The sequence below is a fragment of the Acanthopagrus latus genome, chromosome 7 (genome assembly GCF_904848185.1).
Source record: "Acanthopagrus latus isolate v.2019 chromosome 7, fAcaLat1.1, whole genome shotgun sequence".
NCBI classification, from domain to species: Eukaryota; Metazoa; Chordata; class Actinopteri; order Spariformes; family Sparidae; genus Acanthopagrus; species Acanthopagrus latus.
In genome coordinates, this window is record NC_051045.1 from 15275068 (window position 1) to 15291938 (window position 16871).

At 40.4% G+C, this 16871-nt stretch overlaps 1 protein-coding gene across 2 annotated transcripts; it reads right to left on the reverse strand.

The window, feature by feature from the left end:
* Window positions 1–3271: 3271 nt before the first annotated feature.
* Window positions 3272–14814, reverse strand: acvrl1 (activin A receptor like type 1). 2 transcript variants are annotated; one of them, XM_037103649.1, is made up of 11 exons: window positions 14445–14814; window positions 14154–14348; window positions 9141–9212; window positions 7947–8180; window positions 7413–7618; window positions 7215–7314; window positions 6982–7128; window positions 6609–6884; window positions 6134–6331; window positions 5221–5351; window positions 3272–4385 (listed from the first exon to the last, which is right to left on the reverse strand). In XM_037103649.1, the coding sequence occupies exons 3-11, from the start codon at window positions 9208–9210 to the stop codon at window positions 4239–4241; spliced, it is 1509 nt and encodes a 502-aa protein (XP_036959544.1). In that variant the 5' UTR covers window positions 9211–9212; window positions 14154–14348; window positions 14445–14814; the 3' UTR covers window positions 3272–4238. The 2 variants fall into 2 exon arrangements, with proteins under 2 accessions (XP_036959544.1, XP_036959543.1); XM_037103648.1 differs by having other exon boundaries at window positions 14154–14814.
* Between the last annotated feature and the right edge of the window lie 2057 nt (window positions 14815–16871).

A 16871-nucleotide genomic window follows, 5' to 3' on the forward strand; every position in this document is an offset into this window, starting at 1 on the left:
CTTTAATAGCTAGACCAGGGCAGTGTTTCCATTTTGTGTCGTTATCATGATAGGAGACTATGTTTTGTTTTAGATTGTGGAATTCTGTTGTGGAAACACATTTCCGCCTTTAGACTTAGTCTTGACAAAAAAACAAAAACATTCCCATGGTAAATCTTAATTATGAAATAATCAGCAGAAATTGTGAGGAAAAAAGTCTCAAGTATGAGCTCAGTGTTGACTATTCATGTCATCCCCTTTTACTTTGACTGGCATAAATGGGCTTATAGCTTTATATAGCAAAAGTTGTCCACCTTAAAGTAAAGCGATGTACTATTATGACCTCACCAGACTGTTTATGTTGTTCTAATTCTTGCTTATACCCACTTAGTCATCATATCCACATAACTGGGAATTATGTATCACAAATGTCATTGTACTATTGTTTTCTGAAAGTACTGCTTGTCAGCCCTGCATTATAATCACAATATTGATATCAAGGTATCTGGTCAAAAAACAATATCATTATATTTCATTTTTGTTTCTCACTCCCATTTAAAAATATCAAGAGATGTATCATGTATCAAGATACAGCCCTAAAAATATTACAGCATTTTGTATTATATGTATTATATCATTACGTCATGAATAATTACATATTATATTCTACTTACATCTTTGTTGTACCCTGTGATTTATTTATCTGAACTGAGTCTATAAGAAAAGCAAATACTTCTTTACATTCGTTTTACTTGTGTGTATATATATATATATATATAGTTAAAATATATGAGATTTTGAGCAATATAATTTACCATCAAATCATACAGATGATGATTTGCAAAAAGATGGGAAAATGATAATAAATCTTCATTGTTTTCCTTCAAAATATGTGCAGAGGCAATTAGATAAATTAAAAAGGCATATGTATTTTTCAAGAAAAACAACAGGAAATCAAAACAGTCTCTCTACTATTATTTCTATGATTATACAATTTTTTTGTGTCCAAAATTCATTTTTTCATGTGTACAAACATCAGTATCCAAACGCATGACTCTAATTTTGAACTACTTTACACCTACATTCAAAGGAGAAATTAGAAGTTAGACACACCATAGTCCTCCAGTGCGAACGGAGCAAGTCTCCTTCGTGACCGTGACTGGCTACTAAGCCTTTTTCTCTTATTATGGATTTAGGTTAGAAGGCAGCAGGGGGAAAGCTTATGATGACATGACTTATATGCACAGCAGGTGACTATGGGACTAAACCAGTATTATGACAGACACATTTGTCTGTGCATCACATATTCAGTTACTGATTAATTATCAAACATATCTGTTTTTGTAATTTGTACTGTAGCTTTGGTGCACTGCAGCCTGATATCTCATAAAAAATTCCATTTGTGGTCCACTGATCAAAATCTGTCACACCAGTTTGGTCTGAGTCCGCAGTAAAAAAGACTCTTTATTGTCCCAGGTTATGTCTCATCAGATATCAGCTACTGCATCAGATTTTTTTTTCAGGAAGTTACAGCCGCTTGCATAATAAAATAATCATGGACCCGGAGAACTCAAAGGTTGTTTTTGTTCCGATTCATTCAGACTTTCCTCTCAGCTCGGGGACCCGGCACACCCAGCTGCCAATGCCTGTGAATGTAGCTCCAGCAGAGGTGGGTCAGACTGGAACCAAGTACATTTGGGACTCCGGTCTGCGTCTGCTTTTATCACCTGTCCTCTTGCTAGCACTCTGACTGATCTATCCTCAAGCCTAATTGTGTCTGCATAGTCTCCTCTGTGGTTTTGTATCTGTCCATTATCATCCCCTGTCCAATTTATCTCCACATTTCTTCAGCGCACGTTGTCTGCAGAACCAATCCCTCTGTCTCTACCAAGCCATTTGGAATGATCCCACTGTGAAAAGGAATACACAGAGGAGGGAAACAGAGGGAGAAGTGAGATGGGCTTCTGCACTCACAGACAGGGAGTTTGGCCCCTCTGATACTTGAACAGCTCCCCCCCTACAGTGTTAAAAATAACCAGCTCTTCATCTGACTGACCAGACAGACTGGGGCTTCGAGGGAGTATTATCTCTCTGGAGTTTGTTCAACAACCAGGCAGACAGAAAGAAAACACACACACACACACACACACACACACACACACACACACACACACACACACACACACACACACACACACACACACACACGCACATACACACATACACCCATCAACAGATAAAGGCGCAAACAGGCCGGACACAAAAAGAAAACATCTGCATGCAGACATTACATGAAGAGGTCAGAAGTGAAACGGTGATATTTAATTCTTTAATCTTTATCTCAAACGTGTTGCTTTTGGGCTACGCTTTGGCCACATTTTCTCACAAGATAATTGCTAAGGCAAAGAATATTTTTTGGACAAAGTCAAAGATAAAATGAGATGAGCCTGACACCCCATCACACGCTAGGGTTAAAAGTGCGCTGGGTTGCTTTGGAAATTCAAACTTATCTTTTAACAATATTATGCTACAGTCTCAGAAGTATTTATTTGCTGTACAGTATTTCCATAGTTGAATAAACAAGATGTCCTCTGAGGAGAGTGAGGTCCCCAAAATGCTGTTTAAAAGCTTGAAATTGTGTTGTTCTGTTCCGTCAGTTTGTCTGTTTGTGTTCCTTTAGTCGTGAAAATCAATGAAGGAAGATAGTTCTCTCACGATCAAATTTTCTTCCCCAAAGCTACATAATGCACCTTTAAAGTTAAACCAAATAGCTATGGTTTGAATTGTGGCCCCTCTGAAGATTTTAACAGTTCATTTTGATCTCGAGAAATTATTGTAAATGCCAGTTTTTTTTTTCTTAGAAGATGAATGCAGCAAAATACTGTCTCACATTCATCTATTTATATTTTCTTGTGTAGAATCTCACTAGGTTAGAGTGTGAGAAAATATGTGAATACGTTATCTTAATTCTAATTTAATGAGACCTGACATGTTGGTTGTTAAGGCTGTCCAAACATGAAAATACAAGACCTATAATCAACTCTCCATCTTTTCTCACATTGGTGACTGTTTGTAGTTATGCTTCAGTGTTATGATGAAATGTCAGTCTCTTATCTAATCATTCTAAGATGGTGCAATGCCAAAAAAACATGATTGCAAAACCGATTACACCGTAAATCTCCAAAGGTAAGCTGCACTTACGGTAAACAACACGGATCATTGTTTGTCTATTATCTGACGACCTCTCCTGGTCATTGAGAGAATTGCAAACATCAGTGGCACAAACAGCTCCAACAGTTAAAAAATACAATCCTTTATTCAACATATACAATATTACATCTGTTTGTGAATCCATTTACTGACCAAAGTAATGGTGATGGTTGCATTTAAAGCCTACAGAAAGGTTAAAAAAAAAGAAAAGAAAGAAAACTGAAAAAGGTGTGTTGAAAAAAAAAGTACATGAAATGTGTCTTGGTGTCGAATAATAGAAAATAATACCCCTTTAAAAAATATATTTACAGTAAATCCAATGGTGATACAAAACAACAGCTTCTGTGCTGTCAGACTATGTACAACTATGTGTCTGAGTACGGATAATAAATGCTCATTCAATATAAGTTAAATATGCTTACACAACAGCTAATGTGCTTTGGTATGAGCATGTTGTTACTTACATATTTCCCTTTTTTCATACTAAAAGAACACCAATGCCTTTTTTTGTTCTCACCAACTTTCTGTGGCTTTGGTCATGATGGAAAAACCCGTAACTGCAATTAAAAAAAGAACAGAATGAAATATGTGATAAGAGGATGAGTAACTGTGCTATGCTAGATCTTCCTGTCTGCATGACGATGGGGGATTTATACAATAATGATTAAAACCCTGTGTGTGAAGAACAGCCTGTGAATTTCCCATTAATTATTCTGTTGTAGAACTGTCTGAAAACATTTATGAGCTGAACATAACAGAGAGAAAAAATACCCTGATAAAATAGTTTCCTTTATGGGGCCTCATAGTTTGAGGCAGTAGAAATACGGCAGATGAAAATCAGGCTCTACAAAAAGAAAATAGCCTTGGGTGCGAGCCAGTCTAGACAATACTGCTGAAAGTCATATGGTTTTAATATAATGCAGTGACTGTGTGAGTCATTAGCTCGATATATGCTAATGACATGCACCTTGTGCTGCTGGATTGTGGTGCAAAATGCCTTCAGGCATTTTCAATCTTTTTGTCCCCGTTCCGTTTTGGTATCTTGGTGTCTAGACGTCCCGCTTGAGTTTCTCAATGCTGAAGTCGCTGTCGTGGTCCAGTTTGGAGAGCGTCTTCCGCACCCGCAGGGCTGTGAGGCGGGCTTGTGGGCTCTGGTACCAACACTCTTTCATGATCTTCACAACGGCTGTAAGGATCTATGAGTAATAGATACAAATGTTAAATACAACTTGGTCAACACTATTGTGTGTTCTGTAGACTACGTGCCCAACATATATGTGCGCACATAATTAAGTGCGTATGTTTCATATCTACCAGCACCCTTTCTCCCGCTGAGCTCCCACTTGGTAATTTCTCCAGCTGATCTCCCCATTTCATAGTGATACAAATCATGTGGGTAGGTCTCAGTTTCTGTGTGGGATATGTGTCATGGTACCTGGCAACCCAACATAATGGCAGAGCTAAGAATGCGCAAACGACCCTGCCTGACAGTTTGCAACTGAAAATGGATGAAACCGTTCCCAAGAAAAAGAAATTCTCTTCCAAATTGCACTCAACTTGCCTCACATCAGACAGACTAATCAACTTGTTTCACTTTTACACAGAATCAGTCAACTCGTTAGAGAGGACAGAAACCTTCCCCATTAAAAAAATCTATTTACTGTGACCTATGAATTCAAGACTCGTTAGAAGTCCTTTAACTTTCACATCCTTATATCTATTCAATGAATCCATGGTGTAGGGTTATTTGGGGGCAAGGGCATTGTGGGTAGGCAATTTGCCCCAATACCCAGAAAATCTCCTTTTTCACAGTCTAATGTTGTCTAATGCAGGTATGGTGTTTGCTTGAATAACTGAGCACACTGGAGTGTGAGGTTAAAGCTCAGAAGTGCTTATAACCTGCAGTAAGATTTTTGCAGCCCTGGAAAATATAATTGCACTTACGTGTGTGTGTGTGTGTGTGTGTGTGTGTGTGTGTGTGTGTGTGTGTTTGCAGGTCATGGTGTGCTAGCGTGTTATCTGATGGCTTACAGGATGCGAATGGAGCCTGTTGTGCAGACTGGGCCTCTGCTGGTCGACACAAACCACCTTCTTCATCTCCTCAAAGCTAGGATCTAATGGCACCAGGTCAAAAAAGGGAGGACGGTACTCTTCCACAATCCCTAAAACAAAACAAAAAAAAGAAGAGGCTCAGTGTGTATCATCTCCAGCTGAGCAGGAGAATAACAACAACTCCTGTCTTCAGATTGAAATGTTAAATATTGTATGAAAAGTCACTGTCAACCTCATGAATAGATAACAATTAAAACCCTAATTTATCTCTTCATACATGTACATAACAAACATCTTTTCCTCAAACCAGACTTGATACAGCACACTTGATTGAGATCGTCTGTAGTGGGAGTTTTGTACAGTATGTTTGACTAAACAGAGAGGAGAAAGATAAGAAAACCCCAGAGATTACACTGACATGGAGATTTGCAAGGCCTGCTGAGTGTGTGTATGTGTGTGTGTGTGTGTGGTTGCGAACAGACACAAAGTTATGAAAGTCTATCCATCTGGACTTAATGTGTTTGTGCATGGATGTGTGCTTCTTGCATCTACAAACTGTGTGCACGGACATCTGGACTATGTACAAGTGAGTGCTGACACCAGATAAGACTGTTTATAATTACTGCAGTGCTAATCATGAGAGAGGATAGTCGAGACAAACACAGACTATGAAAACACTGGAGTGATGAGAGACATGAGACTAACTGTTTCTTAAGTATACTCTACCAGAGCCAGGCGGACGTGACAAAGAAAGCACATTATTAATATGAAGTGCCTCAGCCTGGACACATCAGGTACCATTTTCTATCTGAAGTTAAAATAGATACAAACTAGAGCATCTCTGCAAATGTCTGTAGAGGCACAGCATTTTGTGAGGCTGATGTCTTCTTACCATTGACAATGGTCCTTCTGCTAATTTCCCAGAAGACAAGGCCCAGTGCCCAGATGTCGGTTTGCTTGTAGGACTCAAAGACATCCGTACGAATAGTCTCATCCAGCACCTCTGGGGCCATGTAGCGCTTGGTTCCCACACGAGGGTTGTTGCCCACATCGAGGTAATCATGGGACTGAGAGTGTATGACAGCCAAACCTAGGAAAGAAGAAGACATAGACACACGATCCAAATTAGTGTGATGTTTCTGTTTTGATGCAGGACATTAATTGAAACCATCAGCAGAAGTTGGAATCAATGAAATCAATGAAGTTGAAGGAGTAAAACATTAAACATATCTCGTTTTTACTGTTTTCAATTGAGCATGTCAAAAAGGATTAGCAAATTATTAATTGTCTCAACACTTTTGGAATTGGGGGTTGTGCAACTAGAAGTCGAGCAGATTAAAAATTATTTCTCTGTCCAAAACGCTCACCTAGATCAGCGATGCAGCATTGTCCGTTGCGCTTTACCAGGATGTTTCGGCTTTTCAGGTCTCTGTGGGCGATGGCTGGCTTCTCCTGGGAGCTGACAATCTCTGTGTGGAGGTGGACCAGACCACAGGCCACAGACAGGCACATCCTCAGGCAGCTCTCGGGCTCCAAGCTGCTGTACTGCAGGAAGTCGTAGAGTGAGCCCAGCTCATGAAAGTGGGTGACAAGCCACAGCTGGGTGCTGGAATTCTTGGATGTCATGTCAGAGGCGATGAAACCTAAAGCCAGAATAGATGATGTCAATATCTTTTGTCTGTTTGAACCTTCCTCTTCATCACATGAACGTTTCCTCTGAACATCAATCTGCTGCCATACCCAGTATATTGTCGTGTCGCAGCTGTACTGTATTGTAGATCTCTGTCTCTCTGAACCAGGACTGCTCGTCCCTGGAGGAGAAGATCTTGACAGCCACACTTTCCCCCATCCAAGTTCCCCTCCACACCTCCCCATACCTGCCTTTTCCTGAAAACAGAGGGACACAATATACAACTGTAAAGTAATACACAAAACAGGGTGAGAAAGCAGCAGTGGTGAGGAAGGAGACTGACCGACACATTCCACAAGTGAGATTTGTCTGGCCATAGTCCTCTGGACCAGATAGGGCAGCCCTGTCCCACTCCCTGACGTACAAAACTCATCATAGATTTCCTGTGGAAAGAGACAGAAATATTCAATATGTGAGGAAACTCAAAAACTTGAAGATCTTTTAACAGGATCATGTCTGAAAAACAAATCAAATCGCTTACGCCATATGTTGGGTCATCTCCACTGGGGACCTTACGCATGGTCACATCATGGTCTTCAGCATTTTTCAGTCTGCAGTGTGCACGTCTGAAGCGCAGGAACAACACCAGGCCACACACACTGATAGTCATGATGAACAGCAGCAAAGACACAGCGATCCACAACTCCGGACGGCTGATATCTGGGGGCGTTGTCGTCGTGTCTCCATCTGGACAAATGTACACATTCACAGACATTTTTTGAATTGAAACCAGTCTACAACATTTCAATACACTGGATGGGAGAAGTTTTACTTTGGAATTCCTTTAAAAAAAAAAAATTCCCACATTATCAATTTGCTCTAGCTGACCACAAGGGGGAACAGTTCCCTCTCCAGAGGGAAGCTTTGAATCCCATCAGTACAAAGTTATACAGGATGTGCACTCAGTAGTGGGTTGAGCCTGAGAGGACTAAATAACACTAAACCACAAGGCTCCATACCACAGTTTAATGGATGTGATGTTAAATACTGTAAGGCAATGGCTTTGGATACTAACTTATGTTTGGAGGTGGTGTGGTGACGGAGTTGCAGTAATTCTCTCTGCAGCAGTAGATGAAGAATTTCGGCAAGGAGGCGAAGCACTGCTCCCTGTAGTTATCTATGAAACAGCCCCGCTCCTCAAAGCCTTTAACCCAGGAGTAGAAGCAGTAGTTTCCTCTGCAAGTTCCATTCACACATGTGTTTTTGGCATTCTCACATGTGCACAGGAGTTTCCCTGCGTTTTCAGAGTCTGAAGCACAAGGAAATGCACAGAGAGTGTTGAAACAAACACACACACACACGTACGCACGCGCGCGCGCACACACACACACATGGTTATAGAAAGACACGTTCCCTGGCAGCCTGAAAGCATCACATGTAAACCTAAACAGTTTTTCTGTTCCAGGAATCCCTACCTGTGATTCGCTACCTTCAGAGCTCAAACTGGATCCCAACTGGGATCTCTTCAAACTGTAACAGTTTTTTGAAGAGGGATCAGTCCTGTAGTCATGAATGATCCCATGTGTCTTGTTTTACAGTGTTTTATTGTATCATATTACAGTCTGTGTCTTGTATTGTCTGTCTGCATTTACTTTTACATTTATATTGTCTCCTGTGAATGTGTTGTTGATATTTATATTTTCAAGGCCCATCTAGGGAGAGGAATTGAAAATAAGGCTAGGCTATAGGTCATAAATGCTGTGCTGTGTGGCACAAGTTTATATTACATACTTGTGTCTATCAATAAAAGCAAGAATCACCATCATAAATTTTATGGTTAAAGCTGCATTGTGTGATTTTTGACCACTAGGAGGCAGCAATACTGGGAGCAACACAGACATCCAAATAAAGACCTGTTTTGTTTGTCTGACATTCCTGAGCATTTTAGCTGAGATTCTGTCCACCAAATCTACCTGAGTTGACATTCCATTGTCCTCACTAGCCACTTGTTTACTTGGACTCTACAATTCTTGCCAGGTAGGTGGTTTACGCTATGCCGGTCTGGGCTTGTTTGAAACAGCTGCCTATTGTTTTGCACTGGCGGGATGGTGAGAACCGTTGGACTCATTGTATCATCTTTGTGCTAGCTGGAGAACCAAAACAAGGAGTTTAAGACTGCTAGGGAGCTCTTCACTTTAGAGTCATGTGATTCAGTTGCAGTATCAAAAGGTTCCTTTAATTGAACGGAACAAAGAGACCATTAACTCACCTGCATGGATAGCAGAGATCCACAGCAGTGTCCCAGCTAGCACCAGTGTAAGCAGAGCAGAGCTTCCCATCTCTGTGAAACAGGAACAAAACAATGACAGCTTATATAATTAAATGACGATAAGACAATTAGCGTTGTCTCTTAATTAGGAGCTGTCATAATGAAGAATCAGACCTCAGGGTATTATGGAAAAATAAAGCAATTTTCTTGACATTTTAACAGCTATGTGATTGAAAAGCACAGACTGTAACTTAATAGCAGTGTCCATGAGGAGTCGAGCAGTGGTTAAAGCCCGAGCTCTTTGGCAGAGGAAGCTATGAGGTCAAAGACAACAGTCCAAGGGCCCAGCCTGTCTGCCTGTGCTGTAATTGCATTGGGTGGGAAAAGGGGGCTTAGGGGAAGGAGTCTGTAACAGCACTCCAGAGTGTTTGTGTATGTGTGCTGAGGTTGTGTGTGGCGCTGGGCTACCCAGGCTCCAGGCCTGTCGACTCCTCGACTGCTCCTTTCGCAGAGTAAATATTGATGGCTACGCTTCCTGCCATTGAGCGGCCCCACCCGGCTGGCCGGCGAGACTCAGGCCTGCTCATTGTTTGGGGCTGCATTACTGAGGGTCACGCAAGAAGGAGGGCCTTCACACACAAGTCAACCTCCATCAGTGTTGAAGCAGACTCTGGTCTGTAACTAAGCAGCCAGGTGAGCTTAGACATGTTACAGTAAAAAGATATTATTTTTTTAAAAAAAAAAATACAGTTAATTAAGTACCAACAATAACATATAGTGTTGTGTAATTTACTGTTACAGAAACTGTGCCAAACATGAAGTAGGCCCAAACACATGAACTTGTTCAGTTTTAAAACAAGCTTTGATAAAGAAACTCTTGATGTTTCAATCCCTTTTTGTACTCTCTGTGTCACGTTGTTTGTCACCAAGGAATTATATAAACAAGAAAAATGGTGATTATTCACTGTGCTTTTACCTTTATGTCAACAAAAGCAAACAAACACACAATAACAGAACTGTCCACATAAACCCTGAGGTCTTTTAAGGTCTTTCCTCATCATTGTGTTGCCTGTCTTGGAAAGTTGTTGTTTCAGAGTAACGAGCAGTTTAGCTGGCTAAGTGGTAAGGCACCATTTGCTTTAATCAGACTCTGGATTTAAAAGGTCCTGCTGGAAGGTTGGTTTGACTTTGAGAATCTAAAGAGAAAACGAGACAGGTTATGCTGGCTACCTGTAATCCATTTCACCTACTCTGAAGGCAGACTTTCATGTTGTGCGAAAATCAACTATGACAGAAGCTTAAGATTAGTAATTAGTATATATAAATGTATTTTTCTTTCATTAATTTTACTGCATATTTTTAAATATACTTTTGCTATTAGTTACTGGAACAAAATCTCCTTTACAAATCTATCCTGAAATGAACAGGAAGTAGTTCATATCTGGGCAGCTGTGCTTGGAATTTTTGGTAAACAGGAAATGGTGTCTTGAGAGATCTCTAGAGGTATGGTCATCCAGCTGGCACCAATCACTGATCAGATTGGCATGGGAAAAGTCAAATTTGGAGATGGTTCTGAGTTGGAAGAAACTAGACCGGACAATCTAATTTATCTGCCTGGTGAAACTTAGATCACCATTTAATACAACACCTTTGTTCTTGGCATGTGTTCTGATGTAGATTATACTATATGCTTACGGAAAACAATTTACACCGGAGAGACACGCCGACAATTGAGAAACTGAAAAATAAGGGCGAACTTCGAATTGGATTCATCTGGAAAAGTTAGATGGCTATCGCTTGCTGTACGTGAGTCGCACAGCTTGTTTTATCATAATCGCCAAGTATAGAGACAGTTCTACCTCATGTCGCTCACCCGTGAACTGCACACATCTGGCAGTGGAACTTGCTCATGTCAGCATGAAACTACGGATATCCCCTTGTAGTTATGATTCATCTAGCTTGATGTATTTATGTACAAACTACAGGAAGCATTACCTTAGTGTGTCAAATGTCTCTGAAGTGTAGGCTATTTGCATATCTGTATTTCTATTGATATGAAAGGTATCTGCCATTCTTAACAAAGGGTCATATCAAATGTGACATTTCTGCTAGATTAGGTTAAAGTCATTTCAAAGAACAAATTCTGATTCAGCTATCTTTAGGCCCCAGCTCCAGCTGAGAGCTCACTCTTGGCTCTAACTCGCTGAAACCACAAGTCATATTTTACCAACAGAAAAGAGCACTTCCTGTGTCATGCAGCATACATGGCTGTGGTGGTTAATCTGCGGGTCCAGTGGATGAATAGCCTAAACAAAACTTGTGCAAAATGACTGTGTCTTATTCCCCCAGCTATCGTTTTTTATCATCCACAGGGTCCTGAAAAAGGAGAGAAAGGCAATCATGTCCTCCATCGTCGGCATCCTGATTCCTGACTTTAGGCCGAGGAACACTTCCTCTCTCCTGTTTGTCTCCATTCTGTCCAAAGCTACACCCGCGTGACCCAAGGGGAAAAGATCCATTGTCATCTCTTCCTCTCATCTACAGAACTCGGACTCAGGAGGCAGATCTCTCATTCCATCTGGATGACTGTGTGGTCATAGCGGTGGATGGTGGGGGCATGGCATAGCACAGCAGCCTCCCACAGCCCCTCCACTGGGGCCTCATCATTTCGAAAAGCCCTGTAGCTCTTTCTCTTGAAAGATACTTTGAGCAGTGTTATGGTAAAGGCTGCTATCATGAGGTTTGAATGGCAGAGCACCACATCCAGATCTTTCTTTAATGACATAGCCACACATTTTAAAACTTGTGTGTGTGAGTGTTTTAAGTGGTTAAAACCTAAACCTGTAATCCTGTGATTGTGACCGTCTGCTAGTTACAGTGAAAGACTGATTGTATCTTCATTTCACAGACAAAGCCAGGCTTGGCAGGCTTTATGGCTCAGCTGCTGTCTGCATGCTCTCACATACATACCTACAATGAATGCACGTCTGGGGAAGAAAAAGGACAAATATACCTTGCATACTGGGTGTTGTAATTGGTCTTTGCTTCCAAAAAAGAAGAAGCAGAAACAACGCTTTATGTCATGTATCAACAAAAGCAATCCACCTGAGAAGAGCTCATGTGACTTCCATCATGACCTATAACATATAAACTAAAGGGCAAATGTCTTCCCTGTGTGTTTGTGTGTGTATGCAGGGACCAGAAATACATCTAAGATTGCATTCACAGGCTACAGGAAATATGCTAATTCTGCACAGAGGTATGAACTTTTCACCCCAGTGCACTGTGAAAGAAGGATCTTGCCACAAAGTACATACCAGTGGTGGAGGAAGTATTCGGATCTTTTACTTTGCAACTTACAGTGCGGCAGTTAAAATCTTTATTAAGTAAAAATGCATTTATTATCATATCATTACCAAATGTGCTGCTTAAGGTATCAAAAGTACTTGCAGCATGATGACCTTTAAGTACATATGGACTTAGATTTTGGATATCGTTGTGTTGCTATATAGCTATATATGAGTGTTGTCTTTGCCTGCTTGCATCACAGTAATGTTTTGTCATTTTCTTAACTTACAAGACCGTTTGATTTGCTATAATACTTGTTTTTAGCCACTTTTTCATTACATCCACATTACTGATGATTATATATAAAAACATTAAAAACTGACACATTTCCCATTTAAAACAACAACAACAACAAAAATGACCAGGATATGCATTGAGCGTGGTATTATAGTTATTAAACTTCTCAGTCCTCCCTGGTAGACAAGCATCGGTTTTAAATGGCGTCACTGCTTCTACATTACCTTAAAAACATATTAGGCATCTTTACAAAAGTTTAATATCAGTCAGTTCATCAGCTTCATCCATTTATCAGTCCAACGTTTTCTAACTATGGCTATAGGATAAATGTAGTAGAGTACTGGGTTGTGAAATGTGGCAGACCAGAGGTTAGCAGGACCACAAGGTAATACTAAAGTTAAACAAGGAATATGTTTACATTGTGCTGTACTTGAATGTGGCAGCAGAGATCAATAAATGTAATGCTGATGCTGATATTACTAACAGGAAAATTCAGCAACAGATATGTTTTTTTGTACACAGAATATGTCAGAAACACAAATTATGTGCAATGACCTCTTAAACGTGATTATTGAAACAAAAAATAATAGGTATGTAATGGAAGCGACAGATATTTTACGGAACAACAATAACTTTATCATCCATGATGACATGAATGCAAGTCATCAGTGAACTTCACTAGGAAATAAATCATTATCAAGTAGCCCAAATATCTTTTTGCTGCATTATGTTCTGTACAGAAGGTCCTGCATTCAAAATGTAACTTGACTGTAAAAGTATTGGCATCAAAATGTACTTTATTATTATTATTATTTATTTAGTCATCGATGCACTGATGTGATCACCACTTTGATGTTGCAGCTGGTAGAAGTTGAGCTTCTACATACTTTCCATACCGCTAAAGTATTTGAATAGTTAATAATAGACCAGAACGTATTTTATGTTTATATATTTAGAACGAGTCATTTCAGGAAGTTTCACCTAAATGTAGTGCAGTGGAGCGACTAGAAGAAGTAAGAAGCAAGAACATAGTCAAGTAAAGCCAAGTTCAGTCAAATACAGCCTATTCTACCTAAGTACTTAAGTAAATCTACTTAGTTACACTCCATCACTGATTATAGCTGCCCCGATTATCTGATCCATCGTCACCACGAGGCAAAAGCTGCACATCCTTCATCTTTAAGATAAAAACGATCTGACACGATGGCTGAGATTGTCTGTTCATTTGTCTTCGGGCCACTTCTTGACACCTGTTGGTTCACATCTGGAAACACGTGGAGCGATGTAAGGCACCATAAAGCTGACGTTCCCGTTCAGTGTTAGCTAAGTTATCGTTATTAACAAATTAAGCTAGTTAGCTAGTCAGCACCAGACGAGCGTTAAAAAAAAAAAACCAACAGAAGAAGAAAGTCGTGTTTCAGAGCCTACCTGTTTTCTGCTGCTCGCCTTTTAACTTGACAGCCGCACGTCTCCCATATCACAGCTAGCTTGCAGGGTCCCTACGTGGCCGGAGAAAGTCGAGTAGAAGGAAGGGTTCAAACCACAAGCGGCTCCATTTGAGAGTTGAGGTTAAGTTACTCTTCAATGGCAGATGTTTCATCCGCAGAAAGCTCGCATCCTTTCCTGCGTCGGAAAGAAGACGACCAACCGTCACTTTTTTTTTTTTTTGGTGGGGGGAAAGTTCGCCCGCAGTTTTTCCCTCTACTACAAACTACTCACTCGTTCAAGTGAATCTCTGTGAAAATTAAAATAAGTCTTCAAGAAGATGGTATGAGATAAAAGCCTGGCGGCTGTGTCCCGACAGGACGACAAACAGCCGGGTGTAGCCTATCTCATCTGGGTCCGAATCTGCGCTGATAACCGACAACACCACGAATCACCGCCGTCGGTCTCTGGAACCAGATCAGACTCCTTCCGCTTCACGAGTGAAGGCTTCCTTCAAGTCCTCTCACATTAAGTAAGTACGCGTCTTTCGTTGCGGTCTGCGGCCCCGATCTGAAGTCGAGATTACATTTTTTAAAGTAGTATACAGTTTTGTCCCACCCCTTATTGTCCCGTACTGTGTCTGCTCTGCCTGGAATGTGTTCTCATAGCGGTTTTCCTGTTGCTCGCTAAACCTCTCATTTTCCTCTTTCCCCTGTGGACTGCTGTCTGCACTGCACTGACAGGAATGTGCTTCAAAGACCCCACCATGATACAATAACATATCTCTAAGTAAAAAAAAAAAAAAAAAAAGCAAAAAACACAAGAACTGCCCAGCATATCACATTTTTATCTGCCAGCATCTGACAGCACCATCTTATTTTTGATAAGTTCAGAGGCCAACAGAGGCTTTATCATGCCCTCCAGACAGTTTTAAAAACATAAAAATATAAGTCCATTGCTTGTTTATAATTCCCAGTAGCTCTTTTCTGCTTCTGCTTTTCTGCTTCTCTTATAAATAATGCAGATGTTTCCTTGTTCAAAAGTTAAACCTGCAATAACACATTGTTTAAAATCTAAGCGAACATCTAGCTGTGATCGTGCATTTGGAGACATTTCATGCCACCTGGTGAATCTGAGTCCAACACACACTCTCTTTTTGCTCTGGTTTTGATCTCTTTCGACACAAATGATATATACGTTGCTCATAAGTGGCTAAATGCTCCAGCCAGAGGCTGACTTTGTATGTGAGCATAGTAGGTAGATTACAATGAGTTTATGAAATGAAAACAGCTACCTGCTGTGGCTGGAAATGTTGCTAACAGTAAGACTGAACAAAAATAGACAAGATGTGGGCCAGACAGCTGAACAATGATCTGAAACATACTTCAAAGTGCTGCACAGACGACTTGGTTTGTTCTGATTCAAAAAGCACAGAAAAGGCTCTACTTTGAAAACGTAGAAAGGCTATATTCCGTAGCAAGATTTTGGTCAACTTTTAGCAATAGAAAGCGTCCTGACTGGAAACATCCCAAACTGCCATGGTCTGTGTAAGACCCAGGACAAGAAGGTTGTACAGTGTCTGATTAAAACCGCCCAGAACATCGTTTGTCTGCACAGAACCTAAAGGATACTAAAAGACAGCACCCACCCCTGCCACAGTCTGCTCACCCTGCTGCCACCTGGCAAAAGATAAGGAAGTATCTGCTGCTGTACCGCCAGACTACAGAGCAGCTTCTTTCCCCTGGCCATGACACTCCTCAATTCATCAAGACTACGTTGTCTGAAAAAGATATAGGAGGACTCAAAAAGACTTTTGTTAAAGAATTTACATTATATTTACCCTGCGTGTTTTTATAAGCTAATGCGGATGTTAGCATCCCCCTGGTTCCCTTGTCAAGAAGCCTATGGGATCATATTTTGGATTTGATTTGATTTTAAATTATTGCAGTAAATAAGCTCTGCAAACACAAGTTTATGATGCACAAACATTTTTTGTTTTTTTTGGATGACTCTTGATTCCTGAAATAAAAAGCTATTGTTAGGCTACACAAACTACATTTTGGTTGCATGATGTCATCATCACCACTAAGCTTCCTACTACACTATACTATACAAGTTTAACTGTAAATTGATCTATGAGCTGTAAAGTTGGAGTTAGAATCATTTGCAGCCAAAGTCCACCTGTAAAAATGGACTAGTGAGTAGTAGTCTCTATTCTCATTTAGTCACTTGTTGGCAACTGCATCAAATAAAAAAGTGCTTGTGTTAAAAACCCATTCAAAAAAACTGTTGACTGTGTGACAATGAAACTGGAAGTGCAAAAATGCTGACTTTTATCCAAATTTTACCACTGTTTTCACACTTGTGTAGGATGCATATTGTGGCACAAATGACTTCCTAACTAGATGTGTTTTTTCTGTCTGAACTTGACCTAGTCCAAGACAGTAGTAAACAAACCTCGGCAGGCAGTCTGTTTTATTACGTCTGAACCCAACTTGTGACTGACAAAGTTAATAACCTGAGGCGTCAAGTTTTTGTTCCCCAGCCATGTGGTTATTTTTTTATTTTTACATCATATTTCACTAAAAGAACTTGAAAGCACAATTCAGTTTGACATGACCAAACCCTACCCAACCCCGACATTTTGAAATTTTTGTCTGAAACTGAGTCCCGAGTGATGGTCCGGTGTCCATGCTCTTGTTGTGAAAAATCATGCTCATA